This window comes from Rhincodon typus, chromosome 2 (assembly GCF_021869965.1).
Source record: "Rhincodon typus isolate 14 chromosome 2, sRhiTyp1.1, whole genome shotgun sequence".
Classification (NCBI taxonomy): domain Eukaryota; kingdom Metazoa; phylum Chordata; class Chondrichthyes; order Orectolobiformes; family Rhincodontidae; genus Rhincodon; species Rhincodon typus.
The window spans coordinates 143,724,075-143,738,407 of NC_063333.1; the positions used below are offsets into that span (position 1 = coordinate 143,724,075).

General features: G+C 41.2%; 1 protein-coding gene across 1 annotated transcript in view; it reads right to left on the reverse strand.

The window, feature by feature from the left end:
* The window catches only part of atp2c1 (ATPase secretory pathway Ca2+ transporting 1), a 110,529-nt gene that overhangs the window by 41,162 nt on the left and 55,034 nt on the right, over positions 1-14,333 (reverse strand). The window contains exons 8-9 of the mRNA XM_048607132.1: positions 1,448-1,603; positions 1,112-1,180 (exon numbers count right to left, since the gene is read on the reverse strand). Coding sequence (XP_048463089.1) covers positions 1,112-1,180; positions 1,448-1,603 — 225 coding nt within the window. The remainder of the gene's footprint in view (positions 1-1,111; positions 1,181-1,447; positions 1,604-14,333) is intronic.

The window sequence follows — 14,333 nt, forward strand, 5'->3', positions numbered from 1 at the left end:
CCTTTCTAAATTGGTTCTCTTGAACGTTAATCCAGGTGAATTTAGGGTGAAAAACTTTGTGTCTCTCTTTTCAGCAATGTTTAATTTCTAGGCTATCAAGCAACAATTTTTCTACATTTCAGTTGCATATTCCAATATTAGAACACAAGAAGCAGGAGCAGGAGCAGGTAATTTGGTCCCTTGGACCTGCCCCACCATTTAATACAATCACTGCTGATTATCTCATCTCCGCTCAACTCCATTTTCCTGCCCAATTTCCATAACTCTTCAAATTATTACTAAATAAAAACATGTCTATCACCTCCCCAAATTTACTCAATGTCCCAACATCCACCACACTCAGGGGGAATGAATTCCACAGATTCATGACCCTTTGAGAGAAATAATTTCTCCTCAACTCTGTTTTAAAGCAGTTACCCCTTATCCTAAAACTAATGACCTCTTGTTGTGGATTACCTCATAGTCAGGAAACAACCTTTCAATATCTACTTTATTAATGCTCTTTAACATCTTATATACCTCAATTAGATCTCCTCTCATTCTTCAAACTCCAGAGTACAAACCTAAATTGCTCAATCTCTCTTCATATCTCAAACCCCCGAACTCTGGAATCAATCTAACTGAACTCCTCTGAACTGCCTCCAATACAACTATATCCCTCATCAAGTGAGGGATCCAAAATTGCATGCAATATTGCAGGTGATTATTCAACTTCACAGTGTTCAATGTGAAGATTTAAGAACTTAGTCTGTGGTATAGTATTTACTGAGATGGCAGTTGCAAAGGTTTAAGCCAAGACATAACAATGAGTCAATATGGAGGTCAATTTAAGATGTGATACTCTTGATGAAACAAACATCTGTTGAAGTATGTCTATTGTGTAGGAACTCATCAACCTTAAGAATCTTATTAATGCAAACATTAGCCTTTGATGCCAGAAAATACAAGTTCTCAGCCAATAGTCTTGAAGGCATATATTTATGAAACTATCATTCTCACTTATACCTTCACAAATTAGGTCCCGAGTTATTCTTTAAAAAAACCTGAGTATCACAATGTATAAACTTCAACCATAACGAATAATATAAAAATGATTAATACAAAAACTTACTTCTTCAGCTTGCATCATTTTAAAAACCTCGCCAAATTCAGAGTTTTCTCCTGTCCCTATAACAATACCCTGAAAAAAGCAAATATTAGATTTTGTAAGTAATTTGTATGTAACATTATATGTAATAATGCATTTCAGATGTATGTCATTCAAGAAGGCATGCAAAATTTGGTATTACATTAAGGGAAATTATAGTGTAAAACATTCAATTGTAAGCTACACAGCATTGCTCTAAAGAGTTCTTACTTAAAAAAAATTAACCGAGACCAACCGATCAAACCACGCTCCTTCATTTTCATGCTTAAGAGTGCAATTGAGAGATTAGCTTAAAATTACCTTAGCCCTGCCACATCTAACCAATGTGCCCATGAAAGCAATATTGTTTCTAGATGTGAGGTCACCATTAGTAGCTGATGGCTGTGGAATTGTTGATTTTGTACATGGGGAGGTCTCCCCTGTGAGGCTTGATTCATCAATGGAAATGTCGACAACCTTAAGGAAAAAGGACATTGATTTATTAAAATACAAAGTTCTTGAAGTTCCCAGAAAATGTTCTTTGATATTCTACTTACAGGTCTTCACAGCTCTGGCACAAAGTTTCATTGCACATAGCATCACAACTGGGCCTAGTACTCTCCTTACACAATGTTTTTCTGTGCAGACTTCTAAATAGAATTTCTAACCACCTAAATTAATTTAATCTAACACACTGTTTCACTAGACACACGCCTTCCACCATTTTCGTTGTCGACTTTGCACCTTTCTGAACTTTTGCTTACATCTGAAACTTACAAATGCATGACAGAGACCAGATAATGATCTGGCAATGACCTTCTGATGTTGTTTTATGTGGACATAATTAAGGTTAAAACATACAGAAGCAAACCTCAGCAATGACAAGCAGCAATGCTCAGGTGGGATCTCTTTGCACACACTGATTGGAGCTCATCCGCACACATTTAGATCTGAACTGTAAATGTTTTTAAAAATCTCAAATCAGATTGAAAGCTAACACTGCAGAATACTAAGAAGCATATTTCCCCTTTATTAGCATCAGACCATTTTGTTTGAAGTTTTTGAAAATAAAACTACTTTTTTCATAGTGATATTCATTAGTCTAGAAATCGAAACTAGTTTAACACAGTACTTCAGATTTTGCAACAATATATTAATATTTAAAACATGCTGGTTAATTCCTCTGGGCAATCAATTGGTCAGTCTAAATTTAATCTGCTTGAATGCTCATTCCACTGAAGATAAACTATAATCGCACAAGTAGGTCACCCATCATTTTCTCACAAAAGCAGAAAATGAAAAAGAAATCCCTGATGAACTCAGCAGAATGAAACCAGGCTGACAAATTATTAAACTATCTTCAGCTAGAAATATTTGCATAGCCCAATTTTTGCAGTTATGACTCCAAAATATATGTCAATCTTGTGGATCGAAGATTGACTTGCTTTCAGAAAACACAGTTTGCATAAACAGTTCTATGTCTTATTGGCAGAATGGGTTCAGTGGAGTCCAGAAGGCATCAGTGCTGGGGCCTCAACGTTTTACAACTTACATCAGTAACTTAGATGAGGGGCGTGGAACTATGGTCACTAAACTTGTGGATGGCACCAAGGTAGGTCAGAACTACACTGTGAAGACGACACAAGGAGGCTGCTGACTGATATAGAGAGGTTGAGTGAAGGGGCAAAAGTCTGGCAGATGGAGTATAATATAGGAAAATGCTAAGTTTTTAGTTTTGCAGAAAGATTGGAAAAGTAAACTATTATTTAAATGGAATTCCAAGGTACAGAGGAATTTGGGTGTTCTAATGCTGGGTCACGAAAGGTCAATGTGCAAGTACAATGGAACACTATCCTTTATTATAAAAGAAATTAAGTAAGAATGTTGTACTTCCGTTATACAGGGTATTGATAGGACTACACCTCTCATAATGAGTGCAGTTTTGGTCTCCTTATTAGGGACTGTAATTCTAAAATGCATTGCAAATGGCAATGCATTGGAAGTTGTTCAGATGTGGTTTACTAGATTGAAACCTGGAATGAGTGGATTGTCTTATGAGAGTAGGTTGGACATGCTTTTGCTGGAAGTCGAGGGATGACTTGATTGAAGGGGAGAAATTTCTGAATGATCTTGACAGGTTCCATGTGGAAAGGAGGGTGGTGCAACTTTGACATTCTGCCTCAGAAAATGGAGGAAGTCGGGCCATTTAATATTTATAAGGTAGATAGATTCTTGATCGACAAGGGAATCAAAGGATGTTGAGGGTAGATAGAAACAGAATATGAAATACAAACAGAACAACCACAATATTATTGAATGATAAAGCAGGCTCAAAAGGGCCAAATGGTCTACTTCTACTCCTATTTTCTATGTTTATTTAACCTACAATGCAACTTTGGTGTTTTAACTTTGCTCATTTTGTTTGTGTTAAAGGTTGCAGTTCTCTTCATCAGAAATAAAAGGATAAAAGGCTGCTACAGATTGACTAAACATCAACATTTTCTGTTTTGTGAGCCCTCTCTAACACATATTAGAACGTGATCACAAGTTCAGGTGAACACTTACTCCAAGTAATAACTACAATGTAAAAGCAGCACCGATGTTCAACAAAATAGCAAAGATTAAGAGCAAGTCAGCTGGCTTTATAAAGAGAAACAAAGTAATGTTTACAGCTCTATCCCTTCACTGTAACGAAACGAGAGATAATTTAGTATTTTAGTATCGTTCGGATAAATGGAGAGGAAAAAAAAGGGTGAGAAATAACAGGTACATTAATTACTGATATATAATGGAGAAACAAGCCTGGGGCACAGGAAACAAGGCTGGCCAATTTTGTTGGGTGAGGGTGGAGGGGGAGTGGTGGAACATCAAGAAAATCCACCAAAAATGATAATCTTGACCCATTGTATAAGGGCATGACACAGGCCCATGAAATCAAAATCAGTAAGAGAAACGGGAAGACACCAGAAAGAAAAATGAAAATAAAAAGAAACAAGCACCGCACAGTCTTCATTCTGAGCTCTATAGAGGGATCATTCTCTCCAGGATATCCCTGTCCACACTTTCACCATCTGCACATTTTGCTGGCATAGGCATCGGTTGCTGTACATCAAGAATTTGAATGCAGAATACAGGGTTAATGGCAGGATTCTCGGCAGTGTGGAGGAACAGAGGGATTTTGGGGTCCACGTCCATAGATCCCTCAAAGTTGCTACCCAAGTTGATAGGGTTGTAAAGAAGGCATATGGTGTGTTGGCTTTCATTGGCAGGGGAATTGAGTTTAAAAGCAATGAGGTTATGCTACAGCTCTATAAAACTCTGGTTAGACCACACTAGGAATATTGTGTTCAGTTCTAGTCACCTCATTATAGCAAAGATGTGGAAGCTTTAGAGAGGGTGCAGAGAAGATTTACTAGGATGCTAAAATTGTATCAGAGATAGTAGGAACTGCAGATGCTGGAGAATCTGAGATAACAAGGGTCTGATGAAGGGTCTAGGCCCAAAACGTCAGCCTTCCTGCTCCTATGATGCTGCTTGGCCTGCTGTGTTCATCCAGCTCTACACCTTGTTATCTCGTTTACTAGGATGCTGCCTGGACTGGAGGGCAGGTCTTATGAGGAAGCGAAGGAGGATGAGAGGTGACTTGATAGAGGTTTACAAAATGGTGAGAGGCAAAAATAGAGTGGATAGCCAGAGACTTTTACCCTGGGCGGAAATGACTATTACGAGGAGACGTAATTTTAAAGCGATTGGAGGAAGGTATGGGGAGATGTCAGAGGTAGGTTCATCGCACAGAGAGTGGTGGGTGTGTAGAATGCGCTGCTGGCAATGCTAGTGGAGTCAGATACTTTAGAGACTTTTAAGCGACTCTATGATAGGCACATGGAAGATAGGAAAATGTAGGGTATGCAAGGTAGATTGATCTTAGTAGAACATTAGGTCAGCACAACATCGTGGGCGAAAGGGCCTGTACTGTGCTGTACTGTTCTATGTTCTACGTTCTTAAGATGCAATGCCTGTTTAGGACCTTCCACACAAATTCATCCTCCAAAGCTCCAGACATTCCAGGTGGTACAGAAATTACATACATACTTTTGAGTATTATATTTGCTGTTTAAACATGAGGCCAAACATAAATGAAGAGACAATTTTACCGAGTATTGCTTTTCCCATTGCAACTTGCCCTCACCTGCCTGTGGTTTACAATATAATGACCTCTTCCATTCCCATTCTGATTTCTCCATCTCTTCCTACACTGTTGCAACCTGCCCAATACAAGCTTAGGAACAAATTTTAATTCTGTATTCTGGTCTGAATCTTAATTTTAGTTTCATTGTCTATTTTCTTCACAAAACAGTGCTGATAAAGGAGATATGATAATGGTATTAATTGGAATAAAGTGCTGATGTTTTGATTTTTTAAAACCATTTTTGAAGGTTGGCGGACCCACAGTGGATTTTCCAGAGGTTCCCAGTTATCATTTCTTTGTTGCGGCACTTTAATTTATTTTGAAATACTTTCTCCATTCCTGTTGAGCTGCTGAACAGACTCAACCATTGCAAACAAGTTCAGCTCCCTGAAATAACTCGAGAGAGGCCGGTATCCTGTCAAGAAGTCGCACTTCATTTACACATGCATCACATTTGAGACTGGTCCAGCTTCCTCAGAACCAGGTCTCAGTGAATAGAACCTCTGACACTCCTGTTTATATCTGTCAGCCAGGGCTCCCCAATTGGAGCTGTTAACCTGATCCAATCAGGGAACTCACATTCTATGAGGTCCACCTGGCTGACCTCATTGCAATCACTATATCTCTCCCAGAGTCTCGGGACATCGGCCTGTTCCTTTTCTTGTAGCTTCTCCTGGGGCCTTTATGCACAAAGTCTAGTTCCTCCAACACAGCCTCAGATACAGGCAGCATGTACCAGACCGTAGCCCACCTCTTGTACCCAGAGTGTCTCTGATGAAATCCATCCTTTTCAGGTGGTAAAGGTGTTGAAGCTGCAACATCTACCTTGCCCACCTCAGACTCCAGACAAGGAGTAAAGGGGAGAGCCCATGGGTTCCGAAAGCCTTTCTGGCTGTTCCGAGGGGCTGGGTATGTTTTGCTCCTGCCCCGTTTGCGGGTTTGCAGCTTTCATGTGGTCCACAAGCTTGTTCAGGATCGTCTCACCTACCCAAACTTTGTAAGTCATGGGACTTGACCTCACATCAACCATGCCGCTTACCCATGCAGGGCCATATCCATGGTTTCGACACTGAACTTCATGCTCTGAAGTAAACTGCCTCTCTCACTTAGAGAAGACGTGTCTAGCATTGGTGTGCCAGATTCCATTTCACGCTCCCCCTTAGATCTGGGGATATTAGGTTTAAGATGGCGTTGAGTCTTCTCCCTCTATTAGCAACTCTGTTGGAGCTTTCTCTTGCATGAGTTGGGAGGGGTCCAATAATCAAACAGGAACTGGGATAGTTTGGTATCGAGTGAAGCTGTAGATTGTTTCTTTAAACCTGCCTTCAAAGTTTGGACTGCTCTTTCCACCAGATCATTGGACGATGGATGGTAATGGAGCGATCCTCATATGCCAAAAGCAATTCGACTTTAGGAAATATTCGAATTCCTTGCCAGTAAAAGATGAACTATTGTCTGTAACCAACACTTCTGAGAACCCACGCATGGCAAAAGATGCTTGCAGCTTTTCTACTGTCGTGCCAGTGTTTGAGTTGGCATCCACAATGACTAAGAACATTGAGCCCAAGAAAGGGCTGGTACAGTCGAGGCATAACCGAGTCCAGCGTTTAATTGGCCATTCCCACAAATATGGGGGGTGCTGCCGGTGGTAATCTTTGTCTTTGTGACACTCTGGGCACTGTCCCACTAATCTGGTTATGTCTGTATCCAATTATGTCTCGGTGCCAGAACTTCTCGCCAACATCTTGATTTCGTACACCCTTGGATGACCCTGGAGGAGTTCAGCCAGCGTCTGGCAGCAACCTTTGCTCGGAACAATCATTTCTGCTCCCCATAATAAAAATGCCGTCTTCTACGGTGATCTGGTCTCGCTCGGTCAGAAAGGTTTCAAATCTGGTTGCGATGACCCTTTTGTTTCGTCCATCACACCAGAAGAGATAGTGGAGGCGTTAGTGGTGATCTTTCAGGAATCACTGGAGTTAGGGAGGATTCCAGAGGACTGGAAAATGACTAATTTCCATTTAAGGGAGTGAGGCAATAGATGGGAAATTATAGGCCAATTAGCCTGACCTCAGTCATTGATAAGATTTTGGATTTCATTGTGAAGGATGAGATTTCTGAATACTCTGAATACTTGGAAGTGCATGGTAAAATAGGGCAAAGTCAGCATGATTTCATCAAGGGGAGGTCATGTCTGACAAATTCATTAGAATCCTTTAAGGAGGTAATGAGTGGTTTAGACAAAGGAGAGACAATGGCTGTTATCTACTTGGACTTCCAGAAGGTCTTTGACAAGGTGGTGCCCAGGAGGTTGCTGAGTAAGATAAGGGCCCATGGTGTTAAATGCAAGGTACTAGCATGGATTGAAGGTTGTTTTCTGCCAGACAGCCAGGGAGTGGAGATAAAAGCATCTTGCTCAGGATGACAGCCGGTGACAAGTGGAATTTTGCAAGGGTCAGTATTGGGACCGCAACTCTTTACTTTATATATTAATGGTCAAGATAAAGAAACTGAGGGCATTCTGGCTAGGTTTGCAGATAATACAAGGTGGAGGGGTAGATAGTATTGAGGAGGCAGGGAGGCTGCAGAAGGATTCAGACAGGTTAGGAGAGTGGGCAAAGAAGTGGCAGATGGAACACAATGTGGGAAAGTGTGACATCATGTACTTTGATAGGAAGATTACAGGCATAGACTATGTTCTAGATGGTAAGAAAATTCAGAAACCTGAATTAGAAAGGGACTTGGAATTCCTAGTCCAGGATTCTCTTAAGGTTAACTTGCAGGTTGAATCGGCAGTTAGGAAGGCTACTGCAATGTTGGCATTTATTTCAAAAGGACTAGAATTTAAAAGGGGGGATGTACTGCTAAGGCTTTATAAGGCTCTGATCAGACCACATTTGGAATATTGAGAGCAATTTTGGGCCCCATATTTCAGGAAGGATGTACTGGCTCTGGAACAGGTACAGAAAAGATCATGAGATGACCCCAGGAATGAAAGGCTTAACATAAAGAATATTTAAGGACTCTGGGTCTATACTCGATGGAGTTCAGAAGGATGAGGGAGGATCTAATTGAAATTTATGCTAGGTGACATCATCAGTGGAGCCTCCAATGAAGCGATGTTATTCTACTCCGCTTGGAATTTATACTGTCTGGTCCGTTATGGTGAGTACTGTCATTTCAGGTTTTGATCTGTATGGGTTTATGTATGGCGTCCAATTCTAAGGATGTCTGAGGTTGCCCATAGAAGCAGGGGGTGTTTGTACCTTCTGGTAACATGCTAAAAGCTGCCAGACAATGGGAAAACCTTCGACAACCGACTGAGCTCCACCCGCGAACAACTTCACTTCCTCCACAAATGCCTCAGGAACCAGGTACTTCCCCGCTGAACTGCCTAAAGTACATAAACCAGACATCCCACTCAGATCCATTGTTTCCCTACCAGGCACACCTTCTCACAAACCGGCCAAGGACCTACAACAGCGATTGAAACACCTAGTAGACAGATCACCTCATTCTATCCACTCGACCCAAGATTTCCTCAATACCCTCAAAAACATAATAATCAGCGACAACGAGCTTATGGTATCCTTTGACGTCACAGCTTTATTCACATCTATTGACATCCCACTAGCCAAAGAAACAGTGGCCACATTACGAGAGGAAACAGCAACACAGACCAGCAGCTCCATCAGCAAGGACAACATACTTAAATTACTAGACCTCTGCCTCACCACACACTTTGTCTTTAATGGTCAAATATACAAACAGATCAGTGGTACACAATGGGGTCACCCATCTCAGGGCTCATCACAGAAGCAGTCATACAAAGACTAGAACACACCACCCTCCCCCACATTCAACCTAAACTGTGGATCTGGTCTGCAGACGACACATTTGTCATTATTAAACACAACAAATTAGAAGAGACCCACCATCTCATCAACAGCGTATTCACAGGGATTAAATTCACAAGACAAGGAGGAAACAACAATCAACTTCTGTTTCTGGATTTTAAAGTAGAACGATTGACAGACAGGGAATTCCAAACCTCAGTATACAGAAAAGCAGCCCATACAGATCAAATCCTCAACTTACACAGCAACCACCCCAACGTCCACAAACAAAGCCGCATTAGGACACTATTTAAATGGGCCAGGTCATACTGCAACACTCCAGAACTACGCCAGGAAGAGGAAGAACAAGATCCTCACTTTAAACGGATATTCCCACAACTTCATCCACAGATGCCTACAAAACAGACAACAAGAGGACACAGTACGACCTAACAAACTGACCACAGTGCCATACATCAAGAACATATCAGAACTGACAACAAGACTCCGAGGACTACTAGGAACCATGGTGGCCACAAGCCAACAGCCACTCTACGACAAACATTTACAAGGATTAAAGACCCCATTCACACAACATGCAGAACGAATGTGGTTTACAAAATACCATGCAACGACTGCCACAAACATTACATCAGACAGACAGGAAGGAAACTAGCCAACAGAATACATGAACGTCAGCTAGCAGCAAAACGGCATGATGAACTCTCCTTAATATCTGTACATTCAGACATTGAAGGCCATCAGTTTAACTGGGACAAAGTAACCATAGTAGCCCAAGCCAAACATAGACATGCAAGGGAATTCCTAGGGACATGGTTCTCCACCCATATTTCAATCAACAAACAGAATTGGACCCCATATATAAACCCATACAGATCAAAACCGGAAATGACAGTACTCACCATAACGGAATGGACAGTGTAAATTCCAAGCAGAGTAAACTAACATCGCTTCATCGGAGGCTCCACTGATGATGTCACCTAGCATGGTGAAACATCTGAACAAAAACAAGCCAGCTCAGCGAGCAAGTCAACAACCTCATGTAATTGTACGTACTTAGAATGCGAGCTCACCTCTAAATTTGACCTGAAGCCATGGGCGGCACTGCTTCATCATCTTTAAGTAGGCCTAGTAGGGGTTTGTGGTCTGTTACTGTTACAAATGTACGTCCATAAAAGGTATCGGTGAACTTTCTTACACCAAAGATGGTCGCCAAACCTTCCTTCTCTTTCTGGGCATATTTGCATTCTGCATTAGCCAAAGTCCAGGAAGCATATACCATCAGGCATTCCTCTCCATTAGGCCATCTGTGAGCCAACACTACTCAGATACCATACTGGGAGGCATCGCATTCAGGACCAGATCTCACTTGGGATCATGGTGTGCCAACACATTAGACAACGATACCCTTTACAGAAATGAAAAAGCAGTTATGTCTTGGCTACAAGACCGTTTCCAAGACTGACCCTTTTTCAAAAGCAGGTATGAGGGTGCCAGGATGGAGGCAGGGTTATGTATGAATTTCCTGTAATAATTCACCAATCTAAGGTAAGATCTAAGCTCTGATACAGATGTGGAAGCTGGGCACATTTGATCACCCTCACTTTATCTTCCAATAGGTGTAAACTGGTCTTGTTGACTCTGTAGCCCAAGTAGGTCAATTGGATGCCTGGAACACATTTTTCCCCTTCTAAGGCATACACCCACCTTGGAGAAATGTCTAAGGACTATGTCCAAGTTCTAAGTGCTCTTTATTGGTCTACTCTGGTATTAGCACATCATCCACATAAATGGCGACCTGGGGTAGACCTGATAAAATGTTTTCCATCATCCACTGAAAAATGGCACAGGCTGATAATAACCCAAATGGCAGTCTCACATATTGGTAAAAAGCCTTATACATATTAATTGTAGCATACCTCTGGGAATCCTCATCTAAATGCAGTTATGCATGGCTCACGTCCAGCTCTCTGAAGGACAACTCCTCCCCTCCCCCAAGGAATCATGGAATTGCTTCCTGGTCAAGATGCAAGGTAGCATAGGCTCCATTAACAATCCCTAGATCTTCCTGAAAAACTTCCAGGTATTTCATTAGGACTTCACTCAGGCAGCTATTTTCTAATTGAAAAACGTTGAGCCAATCAAGGTGAATCATACTCAACCAATTTTGCTCCATCAGGCTTGGACTCAAGCTCTTTACTACAATCAGTGGTACACTAACTGAACCAGCTGCTTCTCACGAGACCGGAACTAAAGTTGCACCCTTAATCTATAAAGGCTCCTCAGTACAGGTTCTCGGTCTAGCCGAGGACTTATGCAAACTTAAGGGTTGGAGTCCAGAGCGAATTTTATCAAAGACTGATTCTGCAATCACTGATAAAGCCATGCCGGTATCAACCATCATCATTAAAACCAGGTGGACTTTTAACCAGACATTTATTTTGATTGGTTCTGATTTTCACGTTGCTAAGCATTTAACTATTCCAAGCTAGATGTAGTTGGGCTTTCCAGGGTATGCACGCTACCTGATACTGGCCTAGAGTTCTCTTACTCAATTCAGGACTAGTGGGACTGTTTTGCTGTCTCGAAGCTGCATACTGGCAGTAACTACAATGGATTGCCGGCCCAGGTCTTGAAGAAAATGTTAACCATTTGGCCAAGGTTTGATTTTGTTTTGGGGTTTTGCTGTGGGTTGACCTAGAGTCCCTCCGTTCAGGAAATATCAAAAGTGAGGCTATGCAATTGCCATCACTCAAGTGGTGTCCTCCAAGCTCAGCTGGACTGGCAAGGGTGCCCACTGCCATCTGAATATCCTGTAACTTCATATGCTCCACTTGCCAAACCTCAAATGATAAAGTCAGTTGTAACGCATATTTGAAGTCCAGTTAAGCTTCAGCTAGTAGGCACTTTTGGGTTGTTATATTATTAATCCCAAATATCAAACAGTCTCTCAGTATCACATTGAAGGTTAAACCAAAATCTCACACCTCTGCCAGTCATCTCAACCTCTTCAAAAATCCCAACACAGATTCCCCTGGTTCTTGAACTGCCAAGTAAAACTGATAGCATCTCAGAATTACTGGAGGTTTGGGGTTGAAATATTCCTGAAATAAATCCATTAACTCTTGAAAGGTTTTAGTATCTGATGCCTCAGGAAACCTTAGGCTCTTAATAACCGTAGAAACCGCTGGTCCACAAGCTGACAGGAGAATTACGCGCTGGTTTTCTTCTGCCCCGATGTCATTTGCTCAGAAAAAAAAAGCACTATTTCCACATACTGAGCCCAGTATCCAACAGCAGGATCGAAAGAGTCAAGCTTCCCAAATAATGGCATGATGATAGAAATGCTTGCCCCAACTCAAAGATGACTACTGCGACTGAATTTCTTCAGAAGCATTATTTTTCCCTTGTCACCACTGAAATAACTCCAGAGAGGCCGGTATCCAGTCACTAAGTCACCCTCTATTTACATGTGCTTCCTCAGAGCCAGCTCTCAGAGTTAATAGAGCCTCTGACACTCCTGTTCTTATTGTCAGCTCATTGGACCAGGTTAACAGCCCCAGTCAGGGAACTCATATTCTATGACCTCAGTACAGTCCCTTTCAGGAAACTTTGTAGAACGGGAAGAGCAAGACTGTGCTCAAGTATTGTAAATAAAATTACAATTTTACACGCACAAAAAGTAACCAATTAGTGCTTGGTCTTTGCCGTAGGTGCGGATCAACAGAACTAAGAAACAGCTCAAGTTCGTTAATAGCTCTATTGCAGCAACTCTAGAATGGCAAACTACTGAAAGCTGATCTATGTATTTAACTGGATCATTGAATTAAAATCCTCTAGTGGTACAGCACCAACTCAAAAAATACTCACCAAAATTATATTTCAAATTAATAAATTTGTGTACAAATGTTGTCTATTGTTATGGACTCAAAAAAAATTGCAGCCAAATCTGGTGCTAATGTAAACACTAAAGTTAGCTGGGAAATTAAAAATGGGCATAATTTTGTTTTAGAAAATCTGATATGGGTAAACCAACTTTCCTTTCTTCACACTGTTCTCCCCTTTTGCAAAGTCACCTTTCCACCAATATCTCACAAGCTCAATAAAGTGGGAGGAGTATTGCTCCTTGGCAATCAAAAATGCTGTTTTTAAACTAGTTGTTATAAACAATAAAATAGCAATTTGGTGAAACTCGCCATCTGAACTTTCCTTGCTCAGTTCAGAAAAATTTCAAACACTCAACTAGTCCAGAGCCAAGTATCTTGGCCCAGAGACACTCAAGATCATCTTCTAACGTCATCTGCAGTTTTGCCAACTAAAAGTCAGCAGCTTTCCACAAGATATGCTATAATCACCAAGGCAGCAGTGCATAAAACATTACGAGGTAGACATACAATGGTTAAATATTAAAGGAATGTTAAGCCTGTTAAGCTGCCTTTTGCATTCAATTTGAAATGCTTCCATTTGAGAAGTTAGATTTGGACTGTTTATTTTATGGTAGTTTTTATTTGGCATTTTGGCCAAGTAAACATGATCAGGGTCAGAGAGAGAGTAAAACATTGCAGGGTTGATGAATGTGGAATTGGGTTGTGGAAACTGATATCAGACTCAAGTGAGTTCTTCACACACAGCTGGGCAGAAAGAAACTTTCTACATCATCTCCTTTCCTTTTACCCTTCTTCCCTATTTGTCCTTATTCTTTTTGCTTTAGAACTCCTTTCAGTGTCACTCGTGGAAAGAGCTGTTTCCTCAGGACAATGAGGTTATGTAGCCTATCAACATGAATTTGTACTTTTTCTCCCTAGTAAAGAAGGACTCTGCCAGGAGACAAGCTGTGCACAAGGGTATTCCAGCAGAGTTAGTCATGCTGTCAGTTGACAGCCTTTGTTGCCTAGCCACACTTGAGTACATCATGTTGCAGATGCCACTGTAGGTTAACACCAAACGAAGATCTCACGACTACTGTCAGGATACGGGACACTGAGTTCATGTGTTTCCTCTTGCAAGACATGGAATTCTGCAAACCATGTACTAATTTTACCTGTTTTTCTCAGCTAAGAGAAAATGAAATATCACGTGTTCACATTGAATGGAGAGATTCAGTGACTTCACTTACCTCCAACAGTGGATGGCAAATGACAAGATATTTCACTCATCTCTA